A 15,930-nucleotide genomic window follows, 5' to 3' on the forward strand; every position below is an offset into this window, starting at 1 on the left:
TGGAAATAAAGAGCAACGCATGACTGGGTGGAATGAAAGTAAGCACGTCGCGTGCCCCACAGGATCTGGTCCTTGCAAAGTAGCACGCGCAAAACGGATCTGGATCAGGACCATCGCGTTTAGGCAGGGCAGGTTTAAACTTTCTGCCAGCGATCCCTCGTTTATCCTCGGCGAGGATACTTGACGTGCCTTTTAAAGCTGTTTGGATGGGAGTCATCTGCTGGTGATCCTGAGCTCTAGGTACTGCGGCGGGTAAAACAGCTAAATGCTAGACTGCACGCGTATTCACCGTTTGTTTGTTTTTAAAGTAACAAACAACTTATGCAAAGTTAGGTGCACGGTGCTAAACTGTGTATGGCACTGTTCTTGTTTCCCTGAGCGCGTTTCTCAGAATTTAATGCGGTGATTTTGATGAATTTGGCAGACCCACTAAAATTGCACATAGGTTCCAATCCTGATTTAAATGCGATTAAATAAACTTGTGTGTCCTGTGTGTTTAATTTGCTACGAACCGCCTTCGGGATCAAAAAGGCTGCGTAAAAACGGGAGTTTCAGAAAACAGATTACTTGAGCTTCAACTGTATTGTATTCTCCGTAGTCTTTTACTCCCGAGAAAACGTTCAAAAGACTTGCCTGTCCAACAAACTGCGGCGTCTTCGAACTTAGCCCTGAGGTTTGCGAGTCCACGCACACTTGACTTGAGCGTCTGTCCCTCTAAACACGGGGGGGGGGTGTTTACTTTTGAGGAGACATCGACACGATGGATTGCCCATGGCCGTGCAAAGAAGAACAGACGGGCGCGACTGGCCTCCGGATAGCTCTGTGGGGAGGAACCACCGCAGGTAGCCAGTCCAACAGGCGCGGGTGGTGGCGGCGGCGGCGGCGGCACCCGCAGGTGCAGCTGGAGGGGGAAAAGGGAAAGTGCTGCACCGCCACAGGTGCCGGAGGAGCGCGAGGAAGGGAAGGAAGTGCTTCTACCTTGCACAGGCTGGCGCCTTTCCAGGGGAGGGGGGGGCGATCCAGATTCTCTTTCGTTCCCGGGGAGAGACTGAAAGAAAAGAAACATCTCTCAAGAGAGAGAGATTGATTGCTCGTTGAATTCGGAGTCGCCCCAAGGAAGGGCGGGGGAAAGGTTTGTGCACAGGCTCCGGCCAGTGGGAGGAGGCGCCATGGCCTGTAACTGGCTATGGCGGCACCACGTTCTGTTCTTCGGCCTCACCTGCTTTCCGACAGGTGAGTTGATGGAAGCGGGGTGGGCGGCAACAGAGTTGGTGGGGCCTCACCCTCTTCTAGGTCACTTTGTCTTTTTCTCTCTTTCGATGGTTCACGTTGACGGCGGCAGGAGGTGACCCCTACCTGAGTTTCTTGTCGTCCCCCACCCCACTTCCTGCTTGTAGCAGCTTCCTGATAGTAAGATCTCCTGGAGGGTCACATTCTTCCTTTCTGTGTGCCCCAGAAAGTATGTTTGCATATGTACTCGATCAACTTTCGTCTTTCACAATTTGAATCTACAAAGATAAAAATGATGGTCAAGAGAGTAAGAGCTCACTAGTTGAGGAAGTGGACTTGTCCAGGAAAACTCACATTAAACTATAGCAGTTAGTCTTTAAGGTGCCACAGCAGCGTTCTCCTCTTCTTGTTTTTTATTTTTGTTTTGCCCTGATAGCTAGTGTGCTTACATTTAATTGCAGTCGTCTGTGCAATAAACTAAAAAAGAAATGCTATAGAATTTATTGGAACCTCTCAGTAAACATATCTGAACAGATCATTGCCATTCCTGTATACTGTATTTCCCTTTCAGGTAGCTGCAGCACATTTTAAAATATATCCAGAAGTGGTCCATTGTATTTTGCTGAGGCCAAATAAAGAGTGGCCAATGGCCACCCACTCCTTGATCTTCACACAGAAATGAGCTGGACTAGCAGTTGAATTGTACTGGAAGACTAATGAATGGATAAGTTTTCCCTTTACCTGAGGGCACAGCGTTTTCCTTCAATGCCTTGCCATTTCTCTGTGCACTTCTTCACCAACCTCTAGGGCTTGAGGTGTCTGCCATGCTTTGCCTCTGCCTGTTTTTAAAGCCGGAATTTACTGTATGAGACTTTATTTGGCAGGTCCATTCTGAGTATCAGAATAACTCACTGCCTTTACTATGCGAAGGGACGTGGTGGCGCTGCGGGCTAAACCGCAGAAGCCTGTGCTGCAGGGTCAGAAGACCAAGCAGTCGTAAGATCGAATCCACGTGACGGAGTGAGCTCCTGTTGCTTGTCCCAGCTCCTGCCAACCTAGCGGTTCGAAAGCATGCAAATGCAAGTAGATCAGTAGGGACCACCTCAGTGGGAAGGTAACAGCGTTCCGTGTCTAAGTCGCACTGGCCATGTGACCACGGAAGATTATCTTCGGACAAAACGCTGGGTCTATGGTTTGGAAACGGGGATGAGCACCGCCCCTTAGAGTCGAACACGACTGGACAAAAAAAATTGTCAAGGGGAACCTTTACCTTTACCTTTACTATGTGATCATCCCCCATCCTTTTAGCTTCAGAGCAGTATTACAAGGTTGTTAGCTTTACACCAGCAGGTACAGGCTTTGTGGAGGAAACAGCAACATGGGCATGAAAAATGTCATTCAGTGCTAGAGTTTTGTTCTGTGGTATCTTTTCTGTGCTTCCAATTACTCTACCACACAGAGGAAAATTTCTGATTTCAAGAAAGATTGCACTCCAATTAATATATCCAAGGCCCTGGGGTCATTCCTTTTAAAAAGCTGCTCTCAGTTGAATAGTTACTAGAGATGGGATATTCGTATTTGTCTCCCAGGGGAGGTGAATACAGATATTGCCACCGTAGGTGACTGGGCATATTGGATCTTACCCCCAGAACCAGACCCCCCCCCATTTACTGCTTATGGCACAGCATGTGCAGCTATTGTCCTTCACATCATCCTTGCCTCTCTGTACTGCTGACCAATCCAGCGAGGAGGCAGGATGATGAGTCTCCCTGCTTAGCTGTTCACCCAGGAGATGAATACAAATATCCCATCTCTATAGCTGCATTAATTAAAAGGTAGCCTGACTCTGCATAAATAGTTCCGTATGTTCTTGTGTGAGCAATCTGCATAGCTCCGTGAGTGCAGTATCTGGCTTGTGGAGTTAGAGGTTGGGAGCTCAGTTCCCCATTACGCATCCCAGAAGACCCAGCCGGTGTGGCTTTGGGCAAGCTGCTCAGACCCAGGACGATCCAGAAGAATGGAATGGTAAACCATTTCTAAGTATTTTAGAAAACCCTGAAAAGGGTTGCCATAAATTCGGATTGACTTGGCAGCACACAGATTACTGTGTTCATTTGTGGTTGTGAGCCAGTCGATTTAGCATGGTTGAAACTTCTGCAGTCCACTTTTTCGAATATTTGAACTCTGGTTGATGTCAATATGAACATGACTTGAAAGGAATTATATATGTGTTGTAGGGCTAGCTTTACCAATAGACAGAGTGAGGCCAGCACATCAGGGGACAAGTGTTGGGGAGCAGTAGAAGGAAGTGTAGAGGTGAGAGTAATAGGCACCATACAGCTGGCTGTGAATATCATAAGTTACCATCTGTGGAGGATACTGTCCCATAAGGATCAAGTGTTGCTTGGGTCAGCACCTGAATGGGGAATAGGAGGTGTGGAGGGAAGGATGGCATTTAACGCTTCACCTCTTAATTCAAAATGCCTTGTGCCAATACTGCTTAAGTGAATTCCAATGCAGAATAACTTAATGCATGCTAATGTGTGGACTGGAGCATTGTTTTGATTTTGTAGACATTGTTTTGATTTTGTATACTAATTTGTGGAAGCCATACTGGAAGAGCGATCTGCTCTTAATGATAATGTGCAAATATTGATACAGCAATAAAAAGAACTTACAAAGAACTTAGAAAGAACTTACAAGAGTAGATTTTAAACCTGCAGCAGTGCAATTAAGTCTCTAAACATATTTAAGTTGAATTTTCTTATAACAACCATAAGTATTGGACTTGTGAGGCCTCTGGGAAGCTTTAACGTGTCCAAGATGTGTCTATTGGAAATGCCATTGTTATGAAGGGATCGCTACAATGTAGATATAGTGATGTAGTAGACAGGGGTGTGATTTGGCCATTTTGAAGTCAGAGAGTCTAAGGAAATTTTTTTTCTAATCCTTGGGCATTGTCACACCCTTATAAAAAGAATGGTATTTAAGCATGTATTTAGAACTGAACAGTGTAGCACTTGTTCATTCCTATGTGTGTGGAATTAAATTCTAGCCAGTCATTGGCTAAAATGTGTGAGTTATTTTATCTTGCAAAACACATATTTATATTTTGTTATCTCAATTTATATTGATATATTTGGAGTTGCTAATGCTAATAATGATTTTCTTCTGTTATCTTCTTTACCTATGATAGAGTAAACACGAGGATGTGGTTAGTACAGTATATACTTAGGAAGCATATTCAGGTGATGTATGCTTAGGAAACACATACTTAGTATTCTGTAAACATGTTGTGTTAGACTTTTAGACCTATGATTTTTAGACCTTTTAAGCCACTGTAGGTCTGTAGCACTGTCTTTTCTGGTACTTATTTCTGAATTAAGTTTTAGTTATGGGTGTGTGTTGAACTATCTGGTGTTCTTTTAGAGAAAAAAAACTGTTCTCCTTTTAAATGGTTGTTATCTACTCTGAGAACCCTTATGCAAAATGTGTAGGCTGTAAATTTAAGAAAGAAATTAGCTTTCAATATGCCATAAATAATTTATGTCGTTTTATTATATATCAGCCTTCCTTTCCACCAAATTGTGAATTTTCTAAATTAAAGGTGCTAAAGAAACTTGAATCCTTGGTTTATTCATTACTTCTAAAGCATTACTGCATTAGCAGAGTGGAGGAATGTGGAGAGTCCCCATTCCTCTACTCAAAAATACTGCAGTACCATGCTTGCTCTCGGGATATGTGTTGCAAAACACAGTTGCAAACTGCATTGTGTTCAGAAAAGAAAACAGCTGTGGAACATAAATGAGAAAGTGGGAGAAATTTAACAAAAGCGTAGTTAACAGGACTTCTCCCTACAGTGACCCTGGCTTTCTTCTGCCAGAAGCTAGATATGAAAGGTTCATTAGTAGATGAGCTATCTATTTACAATCATTACTTAACTTGCAATTCTTTTACTATTATGAAGTCTTAGCATATTTATATTTAATATTTTTATTAAATCAACTATCTAAGAGAATATGAAGGATCATCTGTTCAGCCACGCTTCTCTTCCAAAATGTAACTACTTTTTCCAAGTCATTTTCATGGTCTGCCCCGATGGGTCTTCTGGTTTGTCTCTTAGAGCGGTAGAGCATTTCAGTTCCTGCTAACCCTGAAGGTGGTGCTGATAATTTCCCCCCAAAGAGTCTCTTGATAGCAGTTTTTTGTTTTCTTCATTGCAGGCACCTTTTCTGTTCTGGTAACTGTGCCAGATACTGAGCGATACACAACATTATTTGCCTCTGTGATCCTCAGGTGTGACTACAGTACCTCTGCACCACTACAGGATGTGGTTGTTACCTGGCGTTATAAGTCTTTTTGCAAGGATCCTATCCTTGACTACTATTCTTTTGGTGAGTGTCACTGATTTTAACTGCTGTTGTCACTGTTGCCATTGATTACTTTTCATGAACAGAAAGAGTTGAGGCAGGTGATGGTAGTTGTCTACACAGAGAATGGGTGCTTGAACTTTTTTCCCCTGATCCAAAAGAATGCTCCTGATTTCTTCAACTTCTGTGTAAGCATGGAATGACCGCTTACATGACTTACATAACAACAGCCTGTGTTCTTTACTATCCATTTTTTACTTCTCCATCTTTTGATTGCATGGAACCCCAAGAAGAGCCCCACTATTTCAGTTTGGGTGGGGGAAGTGAGTAACACTATTCAGTACAATGCTAAAGTGGCATATTTAACTTCTTGCTGATGAACAATGGTTGGAGGTACTTTTTAAGTAAATATTGCTGAAGCAAGGTGCTTCTGCTTCATATTAAATTATCTGCCCCTTCTTCAGTAGCTACCCCCCGCAAGCAACATCCTTCCCTCTTCAGGAAGATCATGCCACCCGCTGGAAAGAAATTTTTGGGTACAGGATGCTGCACAAGAGAAGGAAGAGAATAGAAAGTAGTCTCCCAGTGAACCTCTTTCTTTTCTGGTATAATCCACACTACTGATCATGATTTGACATGTTGGCAGTCATCACTGTCAATGGGACATAGAGATCTGGAGTTACCTGGTACTCCACTTCCAGAACATAGTTCTCATTAACTTCTGTGGCTAAATTTAAGCATATACTGTTTTTCTTCCCTTTCTGTGACAAACTCTTGAGACTACAACCTTTAGTTTAGATTGTAAATTATACTTTTACTATCTATTCCAAATGTGTCACAGAGTCTCTTCCTTGGGATTTCTTGCATGCCCCTAGCAAATTTTGCATATTCTTATGTACCTACTACAGGTTGCGGTCCATAATTTTATTTCTAACCTTTTCCCACCCACTGCTGTTTTCTATTGTTCCATCAATGTGTGTTTAGTCGTTTAGTCGTGTCCGACTCTTAAAAACTGTTCTTTCCAGGGCTTTTAGTAAAATAAGTTAGTGTTGGAATATTTTGGATTTAAACATTGTTATATACAGTCAATTTACATGAATTATATGCCTTGCAAAATTAAATGTCTTGCAAAAGGTCCTCTCATTAATGTCTTTGTTCATCTCCTGCGAACTAACTAAAAGCTGTGGTTTCCTTTATTATGCAAATCATTTCATGTTAGGTTGAGTTTTCCTACGGTCTTCTATCTTTCCTAGCATTATTATATTTTCCAATGAGTCTTATCACTAAATATGATGAAATTAATTTTGCAACTGGCCTTGCTGTTTGCAGCCTATCAGGCAAGTCTGGCTCTTGGTCAAGATCCTTCTAATGACTGCAATGACAATCAGCGCGAAGTGCGCATTGTTGCTCAGAAAAGGGGGCAGAATGAACCCGTACTGGGTGTCGATTACAGTCAAAGGAAGATCACCATTCGGAACAGTAAGTGTCTATTGGAACATTAAGGGTAAAAGAAACTTAGGAAAACCTAGCTAATGGATAATAGAAATTAATGTGCCAAAATATGATTTTGGACATTCCAGTCTGTGGCTTGATTCCTTTGTAGGCTACATCTGTAGTCAAGATTTCATGTTGTTATTGTGGGAGAATGAAATCTTTGATACGGCAACTGCAAACAGGACTGTGTATCATTACATGTAAAGAAAACAGAACATAGCAAATTATTTTTATGATGGTGTGGCAAATGGGAGATACTACTGTGTGCATGCTTATAGTGGTGCCTCGCTTAACGAGTGCCTCTCTCAACGATGAATTCGCATAACGATGGCCTTTGCTGGAAATTTTGCCGCCTCACCTAACGATGTTTCCTATGGGGGATTTTCGCATAACGATGTTTGGGACCTTGCTTCACTTAACGATGACAGTTTTAGGTCCCCTGTTTCGCTTAACTTTTTTTGACACCCCTGTTTTCGCTATTTTAAAAATATTCTAAAATGTTTAAAAAATGTTTAAAATGCTTGGAATCGTTAGTGCACCTAATAAAACCTTCATTAAATTAATTTGGCTTCGTTCTGAGTCTTTTTGACTTTTTGGTGATTTTTTTTTCACCATTGAAATGTATTGAAATGTCCTATTGGAACGGATTAACCGGTTTTCAGTGCATTCCTATGGGAAATGGTGTTTCGCTTAACGATGTTTTCACATAACGATGTTTTTAATGGAACCAATTAACATTGTTATGCGATGCACCACTGTATATATATATCTTCCAGTAGCAACTATTCTACAGCAGTAGGTAGCTCCCTGTAAGTCTGCACAAAAAGTATTGGATGTCCATCCAAATACAATGGAAGATATAAAGGTTCTTTGGGAGATTCTGTTGCTTTTAATCGCCAACAAGATGAACATCAGCCTGACATCTCCTTTCATTATGCTTTTTCCCTCCTTTGTAGAAGCGGATCTTGTCATCAGTGAAGTGATGTGGTGGGACCATGGGGTCTATTACTGCGCAGTTGAAGCTCCAGGAGATACAACAGGTGACCCAGACAAAGAGGTCAAGCTCATTGTTCTAAGTATGTGACACCAATTTATTTTATTTCTGTTAAGGTTAATTTCCTTGTTTTGTATTTTTCTTGGCATCTGTGATGCTGTGAAGAATAAAACAGAAAAACAAAAGAATTTGCATTCTGATCCTAAAGATGCTGATTTAGTCACATATCACATTTTATTGAATAAAACTTACTTGCTGACAAGCATCGTTAGCATTGTAGCCTTGGAACTGATGTGGCAAAGTGTGGGCTCTCAGATGTTGTTAGCTACAACTCCCACCATTCCTCACAATTAGTTTTGGTGGATAGAGCTGAATGGGATTGTAGTCCACCATCATCTTGAGGCCTGGCCTTTGACCGCTCCTGGCAAAGAAAGGTCTAAGTTTTGTATTCACTTGATTTTATACTTTCTATATATTTATAACATATGCTATATTTTATTATTTTATGCATACACGGTGTGCATAACAGTGGATCACTGGTTTGTTGGGTAATAAATCCTGTCATTTTGTTTGGAAGATGGTTCACAGGAGAGGAGTTTCCATTTTAGGGAAAAATGGGAGGAAACATTTATTTTCTAGCAAAAGAAAAGCAACTAATAATGATACATGCATACATGTGTACATTCATCAACCCATAATGCATTTTAATGGCCTCTTGTCTTAATCAGATTGGCTGACTGTCATCTTTATCATCTTTGGTGGTCTCCTCCTCCTCCTCCTGGTTGGGGTGTGCTGGTGCCAGTGCTGCCCTCAGCATTGCTGCTGCCATGTGCGCTGTCCTTGCTGCCCAACGCGCTGCTGTTGCAATGAGAAAGGTAACTCTTAAAGCGCACTCTCTGTCCCATGCATGGATTGAAAGGAACAGCAATAAAACAGGCATAATATATTCATTTTGTTTTCATGCTTATTTCAGTGGCTTCCAAGCCAGTTTGACATTCCTCTGTAGTGTTGAGGGTCCTCTGTGGTGTTGACATGCCCTCGTAATATGTTATATCACCCCAAATGTATAAAGGGTCTTTGCAATTGAACTTTGGTGCCCTGTTCCTCTGTCCACCCACTTATTCTTTTTAGCATGTACAAATATTCCAGTTGCTTTGTAAAACACACTAAGGTGGAAACTTTTCCGTTATTTGAATGTTAAACATATTGTGTAATAATATCTAACTTTAATGACTAGAAAAGTGAATATTGCGGTATGAGCACTTGTTTTGAAACCAGAAGCAGATATTAATTGGAGACAGAGTATATGCTGCCTTTTTCAAAGCTCCCTAAGGGATTCTGAAATCTCTGTATGCAGATGTAAGTGATGCATTTACTTGCAGATAGTAGCTTCAGTTGTTAATGAGTCTAGAGGTGTTTGTACATTTTAGGAGAGAGAGATGTCACTCCTCGCTTTTGAATAAACGCAGAACATAGACAAAACTCTTTTTGGTGACAGTAGCTACTTAGGAACAGGGAAACAGTTGTCTTCTAGAGTTTCTACAAATCCCTTTGGGTTTTTAGGGTTATTTTAAGTCTGTCATGGCTGCTATGTGCTGTCATTTGCTCAGAGTTTTACAGTCTTTCTCTCCACTCCATTACATGTTCTCTCTGCTGTTACTGAATTTGTGCTTAGCAAATTCTTTTTTGTAAATTAGGTGGGAAGGTAGAGAAATTGTTGAAGGAGAATATAATGTTAGCATGTATAGCAACCAATTAATTAATATTTGGTTATTATTAATATCATTAATATTTTTGTTCAGTAGAGTGGAAGGTGCATCTTGAAGGTAGAATCTTACTCTAGAAGGTCTTTTCAGCCCACAGCACAGATAGTCAAAATTTGACCAACACTAGTGTTACCTCATAACAGCTGAAGTCCTGTTCCTTAGAGTACTCCCACTAGAGCAGGCCCATTGAATCTGTGGGTGAGTCAACCATTCTATAAGTTTGATTATTCAAATGGTCTTCTTCAACTCGCAAACTACTATGCTAAAGTAAATTGTGACAAAAGTAGCCCTTTATGAATCGATTGATCTTAATGGAGGAGTTGACTCTAGCGTGACTTCCTGTGGTAAGAAACAGGATTTCAGCCATTGTCCATTATTGTGATTTTACATTTTTGCAAAACAACTAAAGGAGATCTGACTGTGTCCTGGATATTATATCCATTGCTTGTTCTGTCCTCTAGTCCTGGAGCGACATCATTTCATGAAACAGGCTCAACAACTTTTGCCGTGGATGGCACACCATTCTGCATCATCTTCATACCAACTAAACCCACTGTTACAACGAGGTAGGCTGTGCTGAGAAGATATGATCCTTTCAGTGGTATATTTTTGACTTCTCAGTGGCAAATGTGCTGGTGGTTCAGTTTTATAATCCTGCCTATCCCAGAAGGGAGAGATGATCCCAGCCAAAACACAAGTTTGTCCTTTTCATGGTTCAGACCTGTTTTGTGATTGGCAGAACTCATCATTCATTAAGTATCATTTTCTTTTTGATGAAGCATGGTTCCAGTCCTTGTGACTGTTTAGATAATTTTGAAATGAATACCAATTCCTGATAAAATCTGAGAAGCCTAAGGGTGTCTGGAGACTGTTGTGTGTGTATGTGTATTTTGTTTTGTTTTCTAGTGTTCACAGCTTCTTCTCATCCTTCATGAGACTATTAGTGGCTAAATATATCACGCTGATGGAGGAAAATTGTATATTTCCATAATTTTTCCAGGTCAAGAACTGGACTTTTTAGTGAGGGCTGGACTAGGCACACAAGTTAATTTGTAAATGTAGAATGTTCATTCTTCCCTGAGAGCTTCATTTTGTATAAATGGATATCACGTAGCAGTCTTGATAGACCTGTTTTTTCTGTTCCATAGAAATAAAACACGTGTGGAAAATTTAGGTGCTGATTTAATGGAGAAATTATTTATACAGTATAATCTCATACATCTTCTACACTTTTTAAAATACAAAATAAGAAAGGAAACCCTGGTACAAGCATGAATATATGTGTGTTTTGTGGGGCAGAGACATCTGCTATTAGCGTTTAAAGTGAGTTGCATGTGTGATTTTTTTAAAAAAAAATCAGAATCCAGAAGGAAGGACTAAACAAATATCTGTCACCTGTGAGGTGCCTGAAAAGCCTATGCAGTTCCTAACAGTGGTTTTTGGGGGTGGGTTTTCTTTAATCCAGAGGTAATTCATGGCTCTGTAAATATTACTGGATATAAGGCTCCTTCTACCATTAAGCAGAGTGAGGGAATTGCCTCTGGCAGCACATACTAGGAGGTTGCAACAAACTGTCTCACAAAAGAGCTGGGCCGCACCTACTGCCCTGCTAACCTACTGCCTTCAGATCCAGTAGAAGATTCCATCCCATAGGCATTACTGAAGAAAGATTTAACTGCCATTCCAGTCAGTTTCTGTATTCAGGGGGAGCACCATCTTCCTTTTCACCTTAGGCAGTGAAATGTGTTGAAGTCATCCTGTTTGGACTCTTAACTCCTGACAGCCCTTTGGTTTTCTCTGATTGAAGTTGTCTTTTCCTTGTGTTTTCTAGATGTGTCTCTACAGAGCAGTCAGCCTCCGCTTCCCCTGGTGGCTCCCAGCAACAAGTATTTGGACCAGCTTGAGTCTGAGATCAGGAACCTCAATCTTTCCCAGCCTGCACTGCCTTCACATCATGTTGGGGCCAGTCGGCACTCCAGTGTCCTCTCATCTCTTGGCTCAGAGATTGTGGAACGCAGAGTAATCCACTTGCCTCCCATCATTGAGCGGGTGCCATCCTCTTGGAGGAGCAGCAATTCATCACAACCACAGCGGTCTCTTCATACTCCACGACCTCGAAGCATCACAAGTGAAGAAGAGAGGGAGGGGATAAGGAGGCCACGGCGTTTCTCTTTCAGTGAAGATCCTCACTCCAACTATGATCGGGAAACATGGGACAGATACAGGGACCGCAGACCTGAGAGGCCGAGGGATGGCAGTCATTATGAGCGATCACAAAGATCTAGGCCAGATGTAACACCAGTGGTACGTGGTAGGAACAGTCTCAATTCCCGTTCTGAGGAGGCCAGAAGGGAATATTCTGGGCACCAGTACTCTGACCGAAGGTATCAGCGTTCAGGGCGACGGACCTCTCAACCAGGCAGTAGTCACCAGAGCCAACGGCGACATCGCAGCTATTCCCCACCATCCCACCGGGAGTCCTGGAGTTCATCAGAAGAATATGAATACATCCCAGGAAACCACAGGAGACGTCATCGGCATCGTTCCCCAGACTGGCCAGAGGAGAAACCTCCTAGTTATCGCTCCGTTGAAGTCACCCCAGCCAAAGGCAACATAACCAGAAAAGCAACTGAGCTACAATCGGTAAATAAACATTGTGATAAATATTAGTTTTCAGGATCATACGGTAGTCTAGGTTGCCATCTTTAAACTTGTGGGAGTGGATAGCTCTCCAGATGGTTTTGGACTGCAAACCCTGAGATTCCTCACCATTGGCTCACAAGCATAATGAGGAAAGGTATAGCGACACTATTGGTATTCAGATGGATTTGCTTGCAGAGGCCAATTGCCTTATTTGAGAAGTCACTTGTAGACTCAGTTCTGCTTATGCCTACTCACAAGAAGACCAAATAAAACTCTGCTCATCATGATCTGGCAAACTCCTCGGCCTTCCCTGTTGTTAAAGGACAAAAGCTGTTGTTTTAATTTAAGAAATAACAGCCTCTTTCTGGGCTGGCAGTAGGAATTTTGCATGCCTAGGAAGATAATGGCTATCTAGTATGTTGCAATGGGTAGAGTAATGGACTAGGACTCAAGAGACCTGGGTTCAAATTCCCATCAGCCATGGAAACTCACTAGGGGCATGGAACTGGTAAAACCAGTCCTTAAATATCTCACTTACCTTGTAGGCCCTATTAGGGTTGCTATAAATCAGTTCTGACATGACAGCACTTAACAACTGGAAGACATTTCTGCCAACACACTGCCCATGCTCTTGTTTGTATCAGTCTATTCTCTAGAACTTCCCTTCGTAAAATATTGACATGACACAGCCTGCCTAGTTGCTGAGGCACGCACCTGCAGGGGTTCTTTGCTTCTTGACTGGAATAGGAGGAAACACTAGAAGTGGTATGGTAGGGGAAAGAGCAGGCTGTCAATCCTTGATTCAGTTGCATATGATCACTGTGTCCAAAGCAAAATAACAAAGCATTGAGCCTCAGTGCTGTCATGCATACATTTTCAGCCAAAGGTCAGATCTTCAGTGTTAGCAGTCTGAAATAGATGGCACAAAAAGGTCAGAATTTAGTAGCTGACTAATATCACCCATCATTCAAATGTGCCAAGACTTCAGCAGCCTAAATAGACCTTGCATAAAATAATAATGTACTGAGCTGCACTAAGGGCAGAAGTGAATTAGGAATGGCCTGTTGCTTCTTCCTAAATAGCAGCTTTTCTTTTCTTTTTTCTTTTAGGAAAAAGGTAGTTCTCGCAGTGGACGGAGTGTTATTCTTTAGCCTTTTTTGTGGGCAGTGTACAAAATGAGGTGACTTTGCCTGCCTGTGCAGGACGTGTGCATCTTTGGCTCTGAGTGTTTATCCATTGAGGATCCCTAGCTGTTGAGGATCCTGTTTCTCCTGATCCTCTACAGCCCCTGCACTTCTTCATCTTGTGGATGCTTTGATTTCCAGTGCAGAAGGAGATGAAAAGGCATTGGTCTGAAGATCAACCAGGAAAGAAATAGAACTCCTTTCTACATGTGTGTTATGCTTGGTACTAGTCCAGCTTTTTACAAATTACTGTAATGTGAAACCCGTGTTATGCATGTACAGTACAGTATATGGAATCTTGTGTTCATTGCTCCATATTATAGGAGGAAAAGTGTATTTGTGATGAGATCACATATTTTAACCACCTTTAATTTGCTGTCACTGTTCCTGCTCTGAGGTTCCTGTATCTGAAGCACCTGCAAACAAGCCCTGAAATTGCTTCCCCTACTTGAAGCATTGAGCTCTTGTTAAGAACAAATGAGCAGATTTTAGCCAAATAGCAATCTGTGCAAAAGAAATGAAGTACTAGAAGTACTGTAAATTTGAACAGAAGAGTTAAATAAACAACTGCATTTTTAAAAAAGTTAATTTTTAACATAGGCTTGGACCAAATGCAAAATTATCTCTTGCACAATAAAAAAATATTGATGTTTTCAAAGATCAGCAGGCTTGTGTCCAAAAAAGAGTTCCACAACATTCTTTGGTATACTTTGCTGAATGATTTTCTGCAAACAGTGCCTACACTTATGCACAGTCAGAACACAACTAGAAAAGGCCAGTACCTCTCTTGTAATGAGGTCCATTACATTCTAGGAGGGGGCCATCAGCCATGTATCTTGCATAGAATCCTAGAGTAATGGAGTTGGAAGGGGCCTATAAGGCCATTAAATCCAACCTCCTGCTCAGTGCAGGAATCCAAATCAAAGTACTGTACTGTAGATCTGACAGATGGCTGTATAATTTTCTCTTGAATGCCTTCATGTGTTGGACTGCTCACCACCTTCTCAGGTAAATTGTTTCCAATGTACTGCTCTAACAGGATGTTTTCCTGATACTCAGCTAAAATCTGACTTCCTGTCACTTGAGCACATTATTACATGCTCTGCACTCTGGAATGATTGAGAACAGATCCTGGCCATCTTCTGTTTGACATTTCAGAAGTGCTATCATATCTTCCCTCAGTCTTCTTTTCTCAAGGCTAAACATACCCAGTTGTTTCAATCTTTCCTCATAGGGCTTGGTTTCTAGTTCCTTGATCATCCTTGTTGCCCTTCTCTGAACTTGTTCCAGTTTGTCAGAATCCTTTTAAAGTGTGGTGTCCAGAAATGCATAGAGTACTCAGTATGAGACCTAACCAGTGGCAAATACTGTACAGGGAAGTCTATAATTCTGTTGCCTTTTTTTGCAGCAGTGTTGGTTCATATTCAGCATGTGATCAACAATTCCAAGATCCTTCTTGCTTGTAGTATTACTGAGCCAAGTCCCCCTCCCCAATATTGCTATTTTGTATTTGGCTGCTTTTTCCAGGTACTGTATAGAACTTTGCACTTAGGGCTTGCTTTGTCCAGTCCCCATTAAGATGTGATATTAGGCAAGTAAAATATGGACCCAGTCTACACAGAGTAGGGATGATATAGTACTGCTATATTGTCCATTATAATCTGTTATTTTTAAACAGACTCTGTTCTATCTCTCCTCCCCCCACCCTCCGCAATATTCCTGGTCCCACCTGAACAATCCATTCAGCATTCTGCAGCCACTAAAGCAAGTTCCTCACTGGGGTGTTTTGGAACAAAGTGCCCATTAATGCTTTCTTTTCTCTAATGCAAATATCATGACATCCTCAAGCCTGCTGACATCTCTCTTCTATGCATGGGTGATATCCTTTTGATTGTATAAAGATCAATAATTGAAAGAACTGAGATTGCTATTTGTAAATGCATGATAATTAAATCATTGTACAAATACTGTCTTTTGTGCAATGTCTTGCATAGTAAGTCTGGGGAACTGGAGCACATTCACACATGTACATACATAACAATTTCTCATTACCTACTACTTAATGGCTTCGTACTGAATGCACAGATTGTATTGAAAAGACTACAGGTGTGGATTACCACTGGGTTTTAGTAGTAAACATATATGGGCAAAGAGGGCCTTAGACGCCAGCTACAGAATGCCATATCCCAGCGCTGAGAAATTATTCTGCAACAAATAGCTGTGACTTACTTGTTCTCCAGTTTTTTCAT

The 15,930-nt window shown here is 41.5% G+C and overlaps 1 protein-coding gene across 3 annotated transcripts; it reads left to right on the forward strand.

Annotated features, from left to right (window-relative positions):
* The first annotated feature begins 30 nt into the window (after nt 1-30).
* On the forward strand, nt 31-15,703 carry ILDR1 (immunoglobulin like domain containing receptor 1). Of its 3 annotated transcripts, none has more exons than XM_020784926.3 (8): nt 31-842; nt 5,454-5,624; nt 6,930-7,079; nt 8,051-8,170; nt 8,817-8,963; nt 10,316-10,420; nt 11,686-12,497; nt 13,607-15,703. In XM_020784926.3, exons 1-8 carry the CDS (start codon nt 761-763, stop codon nt 13,646-13,648), a joined length of 1,629 nt encoding a protein of 542 aa, XP_020640585.3. In that variant the 5' UTR covers nt 31-760; the 3' UTR covers nt 13,649-15,703. The 3 variants fall into 3 exon arrangements, with proteins under 3 accessions (XP_020640585.3, XP_020640586.3, XP_072849939.2); XM_020784927.3 differs by lacking the exon at nt 31-842 and adding an exon at nt 1,051-1,233; XM_072993838.2 differs by lacking the exon at nt 31-842 and adding an exon at nt 1,051-1,233 and having other exon boundaries at nt 5,527-5,624.
* The last annotated feature ends 227 nt before the right edge of the window (nt 15,704-15,930 follow it).

This window comes from Pogona vitticeps, chromosome 3 (genome assembly GCF_051106095.1).
Source record: "Pogona vitticeps strain Pit_001003342236 chromosome 3, PviZW2.1, whole genome shotgun sequence".
NCBI lineage: Eukaryota > Metazoa > Chordata > Lepidosauria > Squamata > Agamidae > Pogona > Pogona vitticeps.